At 34.2% G+C, this 15,208-nt stretch overlaps 1 protein-coding gene across 2 annotated transcripts in view; it reads right to left on the reverse strand.

Annotated features, from left to right (window-relative positions):
- The window catches only part of LOC143231937 (neuronal acetylcholine receptor subunit alpha-7-like), a 135,625-nt gene extending 126,238 nt beyond the window's left edge, over positions 1-9,387 (reverse strand). For both annotated transcript variants that reach the window (XM_076466816.1, XM_076466817.1), the window contains exon 1: positions 8,586-9,387. In XM_076466816.1, the coding sequence (XP_076322931.1) occupies positions 8,586-8,655 (70 nt within the window). In that variant the 5' untranslated portion in view covers positions 8,656-9,387. The remainder of the gene's footprint in view (positions 1-8,585) is intronic.
- Positions 9,388-15,208: the final 5,821 nt, after the last annotated feature.

Below are 15,208 nucleotides of genomic sequence, written 5' to 3' on the forward strand. Positions count from 1 at the left end.
CTTCCAGCCGTGAGGGAGTTATAATGTTACGGTCAATCCCACTATTCTTTGGTAAAAGAGTAGCCCAATAGTTGGGGGTGGGTGGTGATGACTAACTAGCTGCCTTCCCTCTAGTCTGACACTGCTAAATTATGGACGGCTAGCGCAGATAGTACTAGTGTAGCTTTGCCCGAAATTCTCAAACTAACAAAACAAACATTCTTTTGTTTCAGAAATTGAAATGTTCTTACAAATTGGATTAACAACAACTGGTACTAGTAAATCAAATTTAAACGTCATAGTGAGAAAGCAATCATTGTAAAAATAATACAACATGGTGTGATCAAAATACTTATCCAACTGTATTTGTTTTATTAATAACAAGTCTTGAACACTTACCAGCGAGATCCGTGATGCAACTGAAATGTGGTTAAGAGAAAACTGAGTATTACGCACATTTGGTTTTAATAGAAGTTAAATGAAAAAATGCCTAGAATAGTTACCAAGAAGACTATATGTTACACAAATGTACTGTGTTCGACTGAGATGAACTCTTTCTATAAATAATGTAATTGTTTTAATGGCAAATGTTTTTATTCAGGATTTCGCACAAAGCTCTAAAATTGATGAAACTTTGTAAAATGAACCAAGACGAAAGGAGGAACACTTTGAAACGTCGTCCTTTACACTTGTGTCTCCACAACAGGCAGTTGTCGTCCATTCTACAAAGTTTCATCATGAATACTCTGTTCTAAACAGTCTATCAAAGAATTTAAAAGGACTATCTTATCCGCGTACCGTTATCCCTAACTGTGAATTGGCGGACCAGAAAGAAAGCGGTTAATCAAAACATCCAATCGCCAACTCTTGGGCTACTTCTGACTGGCCTGAAAGTGAATATTTCGATAACTCTTATGGTGTAACCACAGCCCTCTAGTGCGGAGTTTGTTCCTCCGGAACCACGGGTCGCAAGCCATGAATCGTCAGAGTCATAGAATGCTAACCACTGGGCCACGTGTGAATCCAGCAGAATTTGTAATCGAATCTTGTTTTTAATACTTCTAAAGTCGCTCGTGTTAGATTGAAAAGCGATTAATGTTACTCAAAAGCACATATTTTTATAGTATTAAAACAGTCGTCGACGGGTCTCTCGCTAGTACGGCGATAAGTCTACTGATTTACAAGGCTACAATTAGGGGTTCGATTCCTCTCGGTGGACTCAGCAGATAGCCCGATGTGGCTTTGCTAAAAGAAAACACACACACATTCATACGACAGTTGCTCGTAAGGCTAGCAGAACTGAAGCACATTACATTCTTTTAATTAATTCGATTCCCCTCGGTGGGCTGAGCAGATAGCCCTTTGTGGCTTTGCTATATGAAAAACACACACAAACACACTCTTTTAATTAAAGACGTCATGTGTTTAAGTTTTCACAAACATTAATTTCGCCTGTTTTTATATTAGGTTAGAGTTATTTTCAAACTGTTTTTTACACTAGATTTTGCTTAGTGGTGACGGGAAATGGAACGTAAATTATTTAGCAAGAACTAACTATTACACAATATCAAACAGTTGTGTGAAAAGTAACCTTTTCACACTTTATCTGTTTCTTGCAAAAACAAAAAACACACACACACAAAAAAACTTTACACAGAATAAAATATACTTTAACATAAGAAATATGAAAGAAAGCAATTTATGAAGGGATTAGCCCTTAAAAAATTAACACATAAAATAACACAGTTTTGTGCTTTCAATAATTTTTCATTGCGATGAAAAACACCACAGAACTGAGAGTTAAGATTTAATATAAAAAGAGAAATAACCCTATACATTAGAGGCTTCACTCTTGATCTATTGCTACAATGTTTTATGTCTTCGTTATGATTCTTTACGCAATCATGAATCTCGGGTTTCATGCACGTGCTCTTTCTTTGTTACTTTAATAACTCACGTCTCTCTCTTGACTTCATTACTACTCGTCCTTTTCACCCTTTTATAGCAGCTTAATTTGTAAAATCCTTCGGTATTACAATAATACCCAAATTTATTTCAGTATAAGACACACTTATATCCCTGCTATGTAATGAAAGTCTTTTTAGTTTTATTAAGAAATATTCTTCGTGGTTTTCGTGAACAAAGAGAGAAACAAAGGAGGGCTTATTAAATATCGCACAATGAAAGTATGGAGAACAGGTATCACAATTTTGTATTGAATAACAGACTAACAGGTTCTGGAAATGAACTGTTTATGTCTCCCTAGGAATACAAATACAGATACAGATACCAATATCGCTTTTGTATTTGCGATACACCGCATCCCTCACCCTGCATTTGGGGTGTAAAAATACTCTCCACTACCAAACCATTTGTGGCGTCAGATTATTTGTCACTACCAAACAATCTGTGGCATAAAAATACTTGTCACTATCGAACTATTTGTGGTGTAAAAATACTTGTCACTATCGAACTATTTGTGGTGTAAAAATAGTTGTAATTATCGAACTACTTGTGGTGTAAAAATAGTTGTCATTATCGAACTATTTGTGGTATAAAAATACTTGTCACTATCGAACTATTTGTGGTGTAAAAATAGTTGTAATTATCGAACTTATCTAAATATTTGTGGTTATTGAACTAAAAAATACTTGTCATTATTGAACTATTTGTGGTGTAAGAAATAGTTGTCATTATCGAACTATTTGTGGTGTAAAAATAGTTGTCATTATCTAAATATTTGTGCCCCCCCAGTATTTGTGGTGGCTATGCGGGTTTCGATACCCGTGGTGGGCAGAGCACAGATAGCCCTTTGTGTAGCTTTGTGCTTAATTCAAAACAACAAATATTTGTGGTGTAAAAATAGTTGTCATTTGTGCTTAATTCAAAACAACAAATATTTGTGGTGTAAAAATAGTTGTCATTATCGAACTATTTGTGATGTAAAAATAGTTGTCGTTATCTAAATATTTGTGGTGTAAAAATACTTGTCATTATTGAACTATTTGTCGTTATCTAAATATTTGTGGTGTAAAAATACTTGTCATTATTGAACTATTTGTGGTGTAAGAAATACTTGTCATTATTGAACTATTTGTGGTGTAAGAAATACTTGTCATTATTGAACTATTTGTGGTGTAAGAAATACTTGTCATTATTGAACTATTTGTGGTGTAAGAAATACTTGTCATTATCGAACTATTTGTGGTGTAAGAAATACTTGCCATTATCGAACTATTTGTGGTGTAAAAATAGTTGTCATTATCGAACTATTTGTGGTGTTAAAACGTCGTCACTACCAAAGAATTTGGTCAAACAAATTGATTAAACGTTATATCTACTTGGTAATTGCGATTCTAAAACCATTTCATAATAAACGGTACTGGGAACAGTAAATTATAGATCACATATTTCCCCCTATTTAGCTATGGTAATTATATAAAACGTACTATCCCTTCAATATACAGATTTATTATTTTTTATATGAATAGTCTCTTTTTTTTCCATGGTTGTATAAGATAAAAAATGTTACTTTTCTTATAACAGTACCGTGTCTTATAACAGTACCGTGTCTCTAACGTCACAGCATTTTAGTGCCCGAACAACATTTTCCCAGATTTCCATTATATTTTCCATTCCAGATCATAAGGGCACGAGTAGAGATGCCTGAACCACTAGTTTATCATAACGTCTCCTGATAAGTCGTTCATTTCATTAAACTGTGTATTCTTTTGTTGCTAAAAATACCGTGTAACTGTTTTTGTTGTATTCTTCATTGCACTAAATATACTGAGACCTATCTTCTTTTCACTGTGCCAATAATAGTAATTACAGTATATCGTTCCATTGATAAATTACTATTGAACTTTCTCTTTTCACTTGAATAACATTGAGCTAACATTCCCTTTTATACGTTCGTAAATAATAGTAAACATACTCCATCTTTTTATTGAGAAGATATATTTTTATTGTTGCATTAATATAATCAAACAGAGCTTTTCACCTTCCACTATATTATTATAATTTCTTTTATTGTAGTGATAATACTCAAAACAATATTTATTACTTCCTTTGTACCAGCAATTATAAAAATAGCTTTTCTGTTTTCGACCGCCTTAACAATACTGAATAGACTTCAGTTATTGTTTTTTTCAAACATACTGATAATTTCCAACAAACTTCCTCTCTTGTTCTCTCATATAAATGTCAACTGGCATTTATAAATACTTGTGATGCGAGATGTATATTATTTGTGTTTTTAGAAACATTAAAAATCGTCTCTAGTTAATGCATTGGATGTATTAAATTTAAGTTTGTTTGTTTGCTTTTGAATTTCGCGTAAAGCTACACGAAGGCTATCTGCGTTAGCCGCCCCTAATTTTGCAATGTAAGACTAGAGGGAAGGCAGCTAGTCAACATTATCCACCGCCAGCTCTTGGGCTATTCTTTTACCAACGAATAAGTGGGATTGACCGCAACATTGTAACGCACCCACGGCTGAAATGGCGAGTATGTATGGTGTGACAGAGATTCGAGCCCGCGACCCTCAGATTACAAGTCGGGCGCCTTAACCACCTGGCCATGTCGGGCCTTAAATTACACCTATCCTTCCTATAGTATTTGGGATGTTAATTTAATTTTAGTTTCATATTGTATTAACAACAGTAATGTAATATGAAGTTTAAAACAGTTCTAAGGATCATTAATATTCCTTTCACTTTAAACCACAAAAATGAAACGGAAATTATTCGAAATGATGAATTCCAAAATTAGCTTCGTTTTTATTTAGCTTCGACAGTATATTATTGTTGTTTATTATTAAGCACTAATGAAACTAGACAAATAACTATTCAGATAACGAAACCTAGTTTCTAGCAGTATAATTTCGCAGACACACCATCACTTAGCACTAAAAAATATGAAACACTTTTTTATCATTTCCCGTTCACACTAACCTAATAACTTTTATTCGCTCCAGTTGGTTAAACTAATTATTTCTGTACTGTGCACCAAAGACAATATAAACTATTTTTCAATTTATTTTTGATATTTGTAAGATACTTTCTAAAACGTTTATTAAAATTGGTGAAAGTTCAAGGTAACTTAAGGACGCCTTCACTATTAATACGTAGCCAAATGGTTAAGGTACTTGACTCCTCATCTGAAGGTTGCGGGTTCGATTCCCCTTCACACCAAACAGCCTTGTACTTTTAGCGGTGAGGACTTTATAATGTGACTGGTCAATCCAAATATTTATTGGTAAAATTGTAGGTCAAAATTTGACGTCGGGTGGTGATAATTAGTTGTCTTCCTTCTAGCCTTACACTGTTAAATTAGGGACGGCTAGCGCAGACAGCCTCTGTGTATCTTTGCGCGAAATTCAAAACAAACCAAACTATTAATACTTTAAATAGGAGAGGAATTTTCCAAAAAATATGTATTTTTTAACATTGTACACAGTATCCGAAAAACACGTAATCTCAGGAACTTCAACAACTTTCACAGAATATGTTCCACATGCTGTCCTTGCAATTCGAAACATGCTTGAATTAACAGCAAGATTAATGCGACCTTCTCATACTTTGACAACACCGTAATATGTCAGGTTTATAATGTCAAGTTAAATGCTGATATCGTATGTGTAATTATTTAATAGGTTGATAATGACAATAATAACGATAATGGATGTCCTTTTAGAGTTTCTGCCTCCCGAGTGCAAAATTCTTGGTTAATACAAAATAATTATAAGGCCAACCCTAAAACTAGACAGAATTAAAATCGAATGAAGAAAAAGGAAAGGCAACAAAATAACAACAATAAATAAACATTACAAATGTGGAATTACAAATTTGAACAAAAATTGGTAAGATTTTACAAAAACAACAAGAAAATGTTAAGGTAAGATGCATAATACAACTAAGTTGTTGTTGTTGAATTAAGCACAAAGCTACACAATGGGCTATCTGTGCTCTGCCCACCACGGGTATCGAAACCTGGATTTTAGCGTTGTAAGTCCGCAAACATACCGCTGAGCCACTGGGGGCATAATACAACTCAGTCTTACATAAATAAACGTATTGAAACTAATGGCAGGAACGTAAAGATTTCAAAGGAAAGTCCCCTGAAATAAAAAACAAAAAACTGCACAATTTTGTGACAATCAAGGGCTAAATAAATGTTTGTAAATTTACAAAACAAACTTTGTGATTTAAATATTATTCAGGAACACGTGCAACGTGCGAAGTCCCTCGCGAGTACAGCGGTAGGTCTACGCCTTTACAGTGCTGCAATCAGCGGTTCAATTCCCCCAGTAAACTTAGCAGAAAATCTAATGTGGCTTTGCTATAATAAACACACAATCGTTAAGATTAATAACTTTGGTTCTCAAGTTTGTTAGAGTGTTATCATTAAGATGTATATTAATTACAAACTTAACGAAAGAAAATCAGTGTGCTACAAATTATCATTTTACAAGGTTTGTTTTGTTTTTGAATTTCGCGCAAAATTACACGAGGGCTATCTGCGCTAGCCGTTTATAATTTAACAGCGTAAGGCTATCGGAAAGGCAGCTAGTTATCACCACCCACCGCCAACTCTTGGGCTTCTCTTTTACCAACGAATAGTGGGATTGATCGTAACTTTATAACCCCCCACGGCTGAAAGGGCGAGCATGTTTGGTGTGATGGGGATTCTAACCCGCAACCCTCGGATAACGAGTCGAGTGCCTTAACCACGTGGCCATGCTGGGCCATAAAAGATGGATATTGTAAGAACTCTTAGAAACAGACCGATTGTTGTGTGAATAAAATTGTCAAGTGCTCTTTATAGAGAAATATTTTGAGCAAAAACAAAAACACTTTTGAAATTATTCATATCAGTTCTTCAGAGATTACACATTGTATCGACTGAATTGAGTATGTTAATTTTATATACCAAAGCTGTTAATCTTTAAATAAAGTATAAAAATATAACATATTTTATATAATAAATTTACACGACAGTCTATATGAAATTTCAAACTCAACACCCTAGACAATATGTGTATTTTTTTTTACAAAGCTATACATATTATGCATTTATAAATATTGTAGCTCTCAGACCAAAACCTGTATGCTAAATAACGTAAATGTCATTTCTATGGAGACAAGTGTTCTCTCGTTAACTTTTCCAATGATGGGAAAATGTTGTTACATTGTTATAAAAATTTTGTTTTCACGCACACCTCAGTAACAGTTGTTTGTTTTCTTTGGAATTAAACACAAAGTTACACAATTGGCTATCCGTGCTCAACACGGGTATCGAAACCCAGTTTCTAGCATTGTAAGCTGGAGGGCAGCAACAAACATCCTCCCCCCACTTTTTTAGAATGGGGAAAAAATTTCACATTGCAGTTAAAACTTTGTCGTTGTTTACAGAATACATTCGTGAATATTCCAGCAACATCCACCTTTTTAATCATAATTGTGTCGTGTTATATATCACAAAATCATGTACACAAACTTCCTGTCGAAACTACACACTAATAAAAGCTCAATAGAAATGACGTTTCGTGTGTTTGTTGAATATTTGGGCAAAGCTAATCGATTGTTATCTGCGCTATCCGTCCCTAATTTTGCGCTGAATAACTAAACGAAAAGCAACCACTCAACACTATCCACCGCTAACTCTTGGGTTACTCTTTACCAACGAATAGTAGAATTAATTGTTACTTTATTACCACTGTGTGGCAACTGGTTTCGATCCAATGACTTACATACTGCAAGCGAAAATACAGCCTATGCTAAACTTTATATAAATGAGTTAACATCTATACCACAGACAAACATTCTATGTATTATTTATTGTTATATCCAATGCACAATGAAACATCGCTTTAATGTTAGATTTCTCTCAGGAAAGCTAAAAGTGTGGTGGTAAATGCTTAAAATAGTGAGTTAACTACACCATTCCTAGTGGTTATCATAATATTTTCAAATACTGTACAATATTTACAGTAAAATAAAACAACAATTTACAAAAAAATAGAAATATGAAGGGTAATATGTGTGACCACCTTTAGGCATGAACACTTCTATAATGTGCGCACTACCATCACTATGTCTTGTACAATAGTTTCCAGTTCACTTACCATATGAAACTATCAAAAACGTCGAAACAAGAACACAATGTTTTGCACATGATGAACAACTGATTCGGTGCCTTTAAAGCTTCGTTATGACTTAAATCCTACCTAAAATACACCGAAATATAATATTCGATACTATGAGATCAAATATTGCTGCATTTCTTTTTCGGTCCAAATACACTCGTTCCACCCCAAAACGAGTGATAGTTCGTTCAGGAGTTACAATATATTACGACACTCCTTAAACGAAAGTGTGAATAGTTTTACTTACAGTGTATTTAAAACTACGGCACATATAATTCAGGGTCTGTGATTGTTTAGCTGAAACTGATCTAGTTTGTAAAACAGTTTTACAAAATCCCTAAAGAATAGATCTCACATGTCAATAATGGTCCTGAACTGAGTATATAATTCACAAACTTACTGTAAAATGAACAAAACACTTCCTCTAGTGTAAATAAAAATTAGCATTTTCTATTACCTTTCAGAAGACTGAACAATGACAGGGCTATCAGAAGTCCAGGAGTTGTATTGTTAACTTTCATTGTCATCTTTATTTGATGTTCTCATAACCCGGAGATGAATCTTAATCTGGAATTCACTCACAAGTTTTCTTTGGGAAGAATCCAGTTTGTTTCAATCGTATTCACCACCTGTGTGCTTCGTTCTCCTTAAGTCATCTATGAGGGATTACAAGTCTGGGCCTTCTTTGTGATCGACGAATCTACATCAAGTGGAAGGCGTGTTTTCGACTTCCTATACTTCTTCGGTCGTTAAAACACTCTATTCCTACTTAGAAAGTTCAATTTATCACCCGATTTAATACTGATTTTAGCACAGCTGAGTTTCCTCTTAAACACCCCTTCCATCTCGCTAAACAACAAGACGTACAGAGTTGTAGCTTCATGCAGTACCTACGCCATATAGTGGCATCCGTCGTTTGCGCTACCGGTGGTACTCAGCGCCTGGCTTGCACATCCTGAATGTTATCTTCCATTAAAAGCTGGCTTGTGTCTTGCGCATGCGCCACAGAGTCTACCTATCCTAGTCTGAGGGTGATGTAACGTTCGATGCAGGGAAACTACAATGTTTTTAGTTGGATAAAAATACCTTATTGGATGATGTGGTAGTTTAGGTATTCAGAGAGTTGACAGCTATAGAAACAGCTAAAAAGACGTCTAAGAGCAAAAGAATAAAACATTAACTTGTTTTTCGCTTTTCAATAACAGCTTATTACCATTTTCTAAGCGATCTAGATTTTGCCTTGACTCGTCTGAGGAGCAGAAATGTTCAATTTGCGTAACCTACAAGATGTTTGAATGCCTTATGTGGTATTTAAGTTTGTTTGGTTTTTAAACTGAGTGGTAGAGATGAAGACGGGGAAAACAATTGCATTAGAATATATCTTAAACATTCTGTTACTGCACAAAGTATTTTGAGCTAGTTTTCTACTTACCAGACAAGTTATTAATAAACAAAAAACTATTTGGAAACCTTAACAAACTACTGGTGGTTTACTGATGCTATAGCTTTTAAAGGTTGACACTCTTGTCTTTAAGAGTTCTTCTTCCGGTAAAATTTACTTTTGGTTGAAATATGAACATGCCAAACACAGTATCAAAGATGAAACTGAGGAAACCTGACATAATAAGCATTAGATCACTGGCAAACTTATATTATAATTTACGCAAAAATATGCCTTTAGAGATAAAAAATAATTTAATACAAAAAGTACTTTTTTATGCCTTTAGAGATAAAAAATAATTTAATACAAAAAGTACTTTTTTATGCCTTTAGAGATAAAAATAATTTAATACAAAAAGTACTTTTTTATGCCTTTAGAGATAAAAAATAATTTAATACAAAAAGTACTTTTTATGCCTTTAGAGATAAAAAATAATTTAATACAAAAAGTACTTTTTTATGCCTTTAGAGATAAAAAATAATTTAATACAAAAGTACTTTTTTTATGCCTTTAGAGATAAAAAATAATTTAATACAAAAGTACTTTTTTATGCCTTTAGAGATAAAAAATAATTTAATACAAAAAGTACTTTTTATGCCTTTAGAGATAAAAAATAATTTAATACAAAAAGTACTTTTTTATGCCTTTAGAGATAAAAAATAATTTAATACAAAAAGTACTTTTTATGCCTTTAGAGATAAAAAATAATTTAATACAAAAAGTACTTTTTTATGCCTTTAGAGATAAAAAAAGAATTTAATACAAAACGTACACTTTTTAGTGACAAACAATATTTCGAATAAAAAGTGCGATCTTTGAAAGAAAACCGTATAGAAATAAATTTACAAAGTTCACTGTAAGAAAACAAGTTTACAAAATCGAAAATAAAACACAAACCTTCTTGTATACGAAACTTTGTCAAAACACTCTATATGAGAAAGCTCTCTTAACAGAGTTAGAGCAGATAGGGTATAAAAAATAAGATATATACTTCAAAAAACAAACTTATGTTAAGCATAAATATTCATCAATTGACATTTCGAATTACGAAGACCTGTGTGTGTCACTTTTAATGTAAATGTTAACATAAAAACCTTCGTGTCTTCAAATACCAAGTAGTTACAGATCTATGATCTTCTATATATTATAATATATATCAAAAAGGTTAATGTGATGGTACTCAGAAAACGTATAAAACACGTCATAGAAAGTAAAGTGACTTGATGTGTTGTCCTCCAGTGACATAGCGGTATGTTGCAAACTCACACCGCTAGAAACCAGGTTTCGATAACCGTGTTGGGTAGAGCATAGATACATGGTGTAGCATTGTGCTTAATTCCAAACAAACATACGAGGGTTGCGGGATCGAATCCCCGTCGCAACAAACATGCTCGCCCTTTCAGCCATGGGGGCGTTATAATGTTACAATCAATCCCACTGTTCGTTGGTAAAAGAGTAGCCCAAGATTTGGCAGTGGGTGGTGATGACTAACTGCCTTCCCTCTAGTCTTACACTGCTAAATTAAGGATGGCTAACGCAGATAGTCCTCGTGTAACTTTGCGCGAAATTTACAAGAAACAAACAAACAAATAAATTGATGTGAATTATTAAAGTAACAAAGTGTTTATAGTATTAAAGTAAATACGAATTGATGTATTATTAAAATAAGACAGTGTTTGTAGTATTACAACTCAACTTTAAAATAAATATTCATGGTGCTTATTACAAAATAAAATTGTATTTTTTACCATTACCCTATAGCGTCAGCTGTTTTATATTTTATTTGGTTATAGTGCCTCGTTCAACATCTTTCGCCCCCCCCCAGCACAGCGGTATGTCTATAGATTTACAACGCTAAAATTAGTGGTTCGATTCCCCTCGGTGGGCTCAGCAGATAGCCCGATGTGTCTTTGCAATACGAAAACACACACTCTACATGTTTCACTTCTGGCATCGCATCCACCTAGTAGCAAAACTTGTACATTAATATTTATTAAATAGTCACTGAGATTCAGTTTCTTGTTTGTTTAAAGTTAAGCACAAAGCTGCACATTGAAGTATCTGTGCTCTGTCTAGCACAGATATCGACACCCGGTTTCGAGGGTCGTAATTCCGAAGAGAAATGTTTGGTGACAATACATCAATTTTACAAAAAAAAATCATATTCTCATGATTTTTTATATATTCATAAACAGCATCTTCATACCTAGTATAAACTTTAAGTGTGCCAACAATATCTGGTAGTTTGAATTTAATTGAAATAATAAAACCTAGTTTATGAAAGTTCAGGCTAGTTTATAAATTTATTAATGTGAAGTATATAAAACACAAAACTTGAATTTTTAATTTAGATTAACACCGTTAGGGATTATTTGTTTGTTTGTTTCTTTTCGAATTTCGCGCAAAGCTACTAGAGAGCTATCTGCGCTAGCCGTCCCTAATTTAGCAGTGTAATACTAGAGGGAAGGCAGCTAGTAATCACCACCCACGGCCAACTCTTGGGCTACTCTTTTACCAACGAATAGTGGAATTGACCATCACATTATAACGCCCCACGGTTGAAAGGGCGAGCATGTTTGTTGCGACCGGGATTCAAACCACGACCTTCCGATTACGAATCGAACGCCTTAACATGGTTGGCCATGCCGGGCCCAGGGATTATTTTGTTTACAATTAAGGAAGATAAGAAGACGGTTATTTATTTTAAGATAATACAACATAGGATGATATTATAATTAAACGATAGTCCTATAAGGCTGTTTTTGCAAAACTCCCTTTGGAAAAAAAACACACATAAAATCACCACTTTTTTTCAGAAAATCACCAATTACTCTTTTAAAGTTTTGCAAAGTGCCTCAACTATTAATGATACAACTTATTTTATGTTTGCTGTTTTAGTAAACTGTTTCTTTGTTTGTTTTTGAATTTCGTACAAAGCTACTCGAGGGCTATCTGTGCTAGCCGTCCCTAATTTAGCAGTATAAGACTAGAGGGAAGGCAGCTATTCATCACCACCCACCGCCAACTCTTGGGCTACTCTTTTACCAACGAATAGTGGGATTGACCGTCACATTATGACGCCTCCACGGCTGAAAGGGTGAGCATGTTTGACGCGACGGGAATGCGAACCCGCGACCCTCAGATTACGAGTCGCACGCTTTAGTAAACTACCACTGTCTTAAGTGTCATCTACATTCTTGTTTGTGCGCACAATCAAACTTGTGCTCTTTTGTTCTATTGTTTCTAAAATGCAATGTAAAAAATCTGAATTCTTTGGCCCGAGATGCCCAGGTTGTTAAGGCGCTCGTCTCTTAATCTGAGGGTCGTGGGTTTGAATCCCCGTTGCACCAATCATGCTCGCTATTTCAGCTGTGGGGCGTTATAACGTGCGGTCAATCCCACTATTCGTTGGTAAAAGAGTAGCCCAAGAGTTGGCGGTAGGTGATGATGAGAAGCTACCTTCCCTCTAGTCTTACACTGCTAAATTAGGGACGGCTAGGGCAGATGGCTCTCGTGTAGCTTTGCGCGAAATTCGAAACAAAATCAAAACCAAACCAGAATTCTTAATCCTCTTGATTCTCCGAACAATCTTGTACACTTTAAAAAATAACCTCTTACCCTTTCCTTATGAAGAAGAACAAAGGTTAAGTGATCTCAACTTATCCCTATAATACAATTTTCTTGGAATGATTTCGGTCAATAAAAGTATTCCATGTGAACGTTAACGTTCTTTAAGATCATTAGCCTGTTTCACTTCTACGAACAAAACTCAAATGTTAATAAGTTCCACTACCATTATCAGATTATGAAACAATGACGTAATAAATAAAACCGGTCCGAACTGAATCAAACTGGTTCCCAACTCCCTTTTTTTTAATATAAGAACAAAGTTCACGAGCTCAATAATTTCCACCAGAATTATCAAGTTATGAAAATAACACTGAAGAAAATAAAACAAAAAAAATAAAAATATTGTACTTTGTTTTTAAATCAGTTTCAACGTGGTATTAGGCACATAGAATCTAATACCTGACCAAAGAAAGAGTTAATCATTTTCTGAAAGATCAAACAACAAAAACAACAAAAAATAGAAACTGCTAATGTTAGATGATGTAGTAACATGTTACTGAAACAAAAAACATAATTAGCACACAAACAGAGTCATGTGTATATCCATTTAATTATGCTTTAAGCCATTTTAAACCATTTTATCATACTGTGCAAAACTTTTTTTTGTGCTGTAAAGTATTAACTTGAAGTTCCAAAGGACATGGTGACCTGGATCTGTTAAATTATTACAAGTTTTCAAACACTATCTCAAATTTAATTCAATGACATAATTTGTGTTAAAATATGTTAGGTCTTTTAATCATGCAATGTTCGGCATACTCTTATAAAAAAGAATTCACTGGGTCATTTATTAAAATGATGCTTAAATCAGTAAATTGGCTGATGGAGTGGTAACAAATATTTTAAAGAAAGTATATTCATATAGTGAAATAACAAGATGTTAAGTCTGAGGCACATCTGTTTCAAAAATTATTATACCTATTAATATGGCTAATAGCATGATCAAATACACTTGTGCGATAATATTACATTAATATCTTAACACATGCACGACTATTGTTGCTAGCATAAAAGTTCCACTCCACACAGAAGGTTATTGTTGACAAGCCATACACCGACACCGTTCACAATAATCTTACACTGAGTAGTGAGTGCACAAGGCCTCTAACACCACCAGATACCTTCTTGAGGTGTATAAAGGTATTTTAACCTGGGGTTCACTGAAATTTGATGTTTATCTAGTTGGTGATTCCAGACGATGTTTAGTTTTTTTGTTGTTGTTTTTTTGTAGTAGTAGTAGTCCAGAAGCGGTAAAAATTATATCGTAAACATAGTCAACATATGTATACAATTTATAACTTTGTAGCATGCAAACATTACTGGGTGTGCTGGCGTCCCCGTGTTCCTTTGGTTGTTAAGCTTTTGTCTTACATATAAATACAGAAAATTTGTTGGAGCACTGCACGAGGTCTGTTTACAACTCAATAACGAAGCCAAAAACAAAAACAAATAAAGGACAGCTTTATATTGACCAGGATTTTTTAAAGACCTTCTAACATGGTACGCAGAACGTAAAATAAGTTTTTTATCGTGATTTATGGTTTACGAAAATTTATCATATAAATGGAAATTTAAGCTTCACAAAATGACCAGTAGAGCATAAGAACACTTCGAGTAACTAACTGTCCACAGAACATATTGACAATCATTTATGCAAGATGAAATTTTTACATTGTACACAAAGGACTTTTAACCAAGTTGTGTCAAAATCAAAATAAAACGTCAAATCACATCACCTAAATTTAGTACTCTGTTTCTACGAACAGGTGTTCATGGTGTTCTTCTATCCGACGTACTTATGAAATTACTGCATCGTGTATTGAGTTTGCTATTAGAACCAGTCGTCCTTGTGAAGCATATGGCTTTTGTAAAGTTCGACGAGATGTTTAACGATAATTATCCTCGCTCGTCTTCGCAGAAACTTGTCAAAATAAAAACTGTGAAGATAATTCCTGCTTGTGACCAACAAGCTAAGCACGATGAACCATAGAAGAGGAAGTTCCAGGGGC

This window comes from Tachypleus tridentatus, chromosome 11 (genome assembly GCF_004210375.1).
Source record: "Tachypleus tridentatus isolate NWPU-2018 chromosome 11, ASM421037v1, whole genome shotgun sequence".
Classification (NCBI taxonomy): Eukaryota; Metazoa; Arthropoda; class Merostomata; order Xiphosura; family Limulidae; genus Tachypleus; species Tachypleus tridentatus.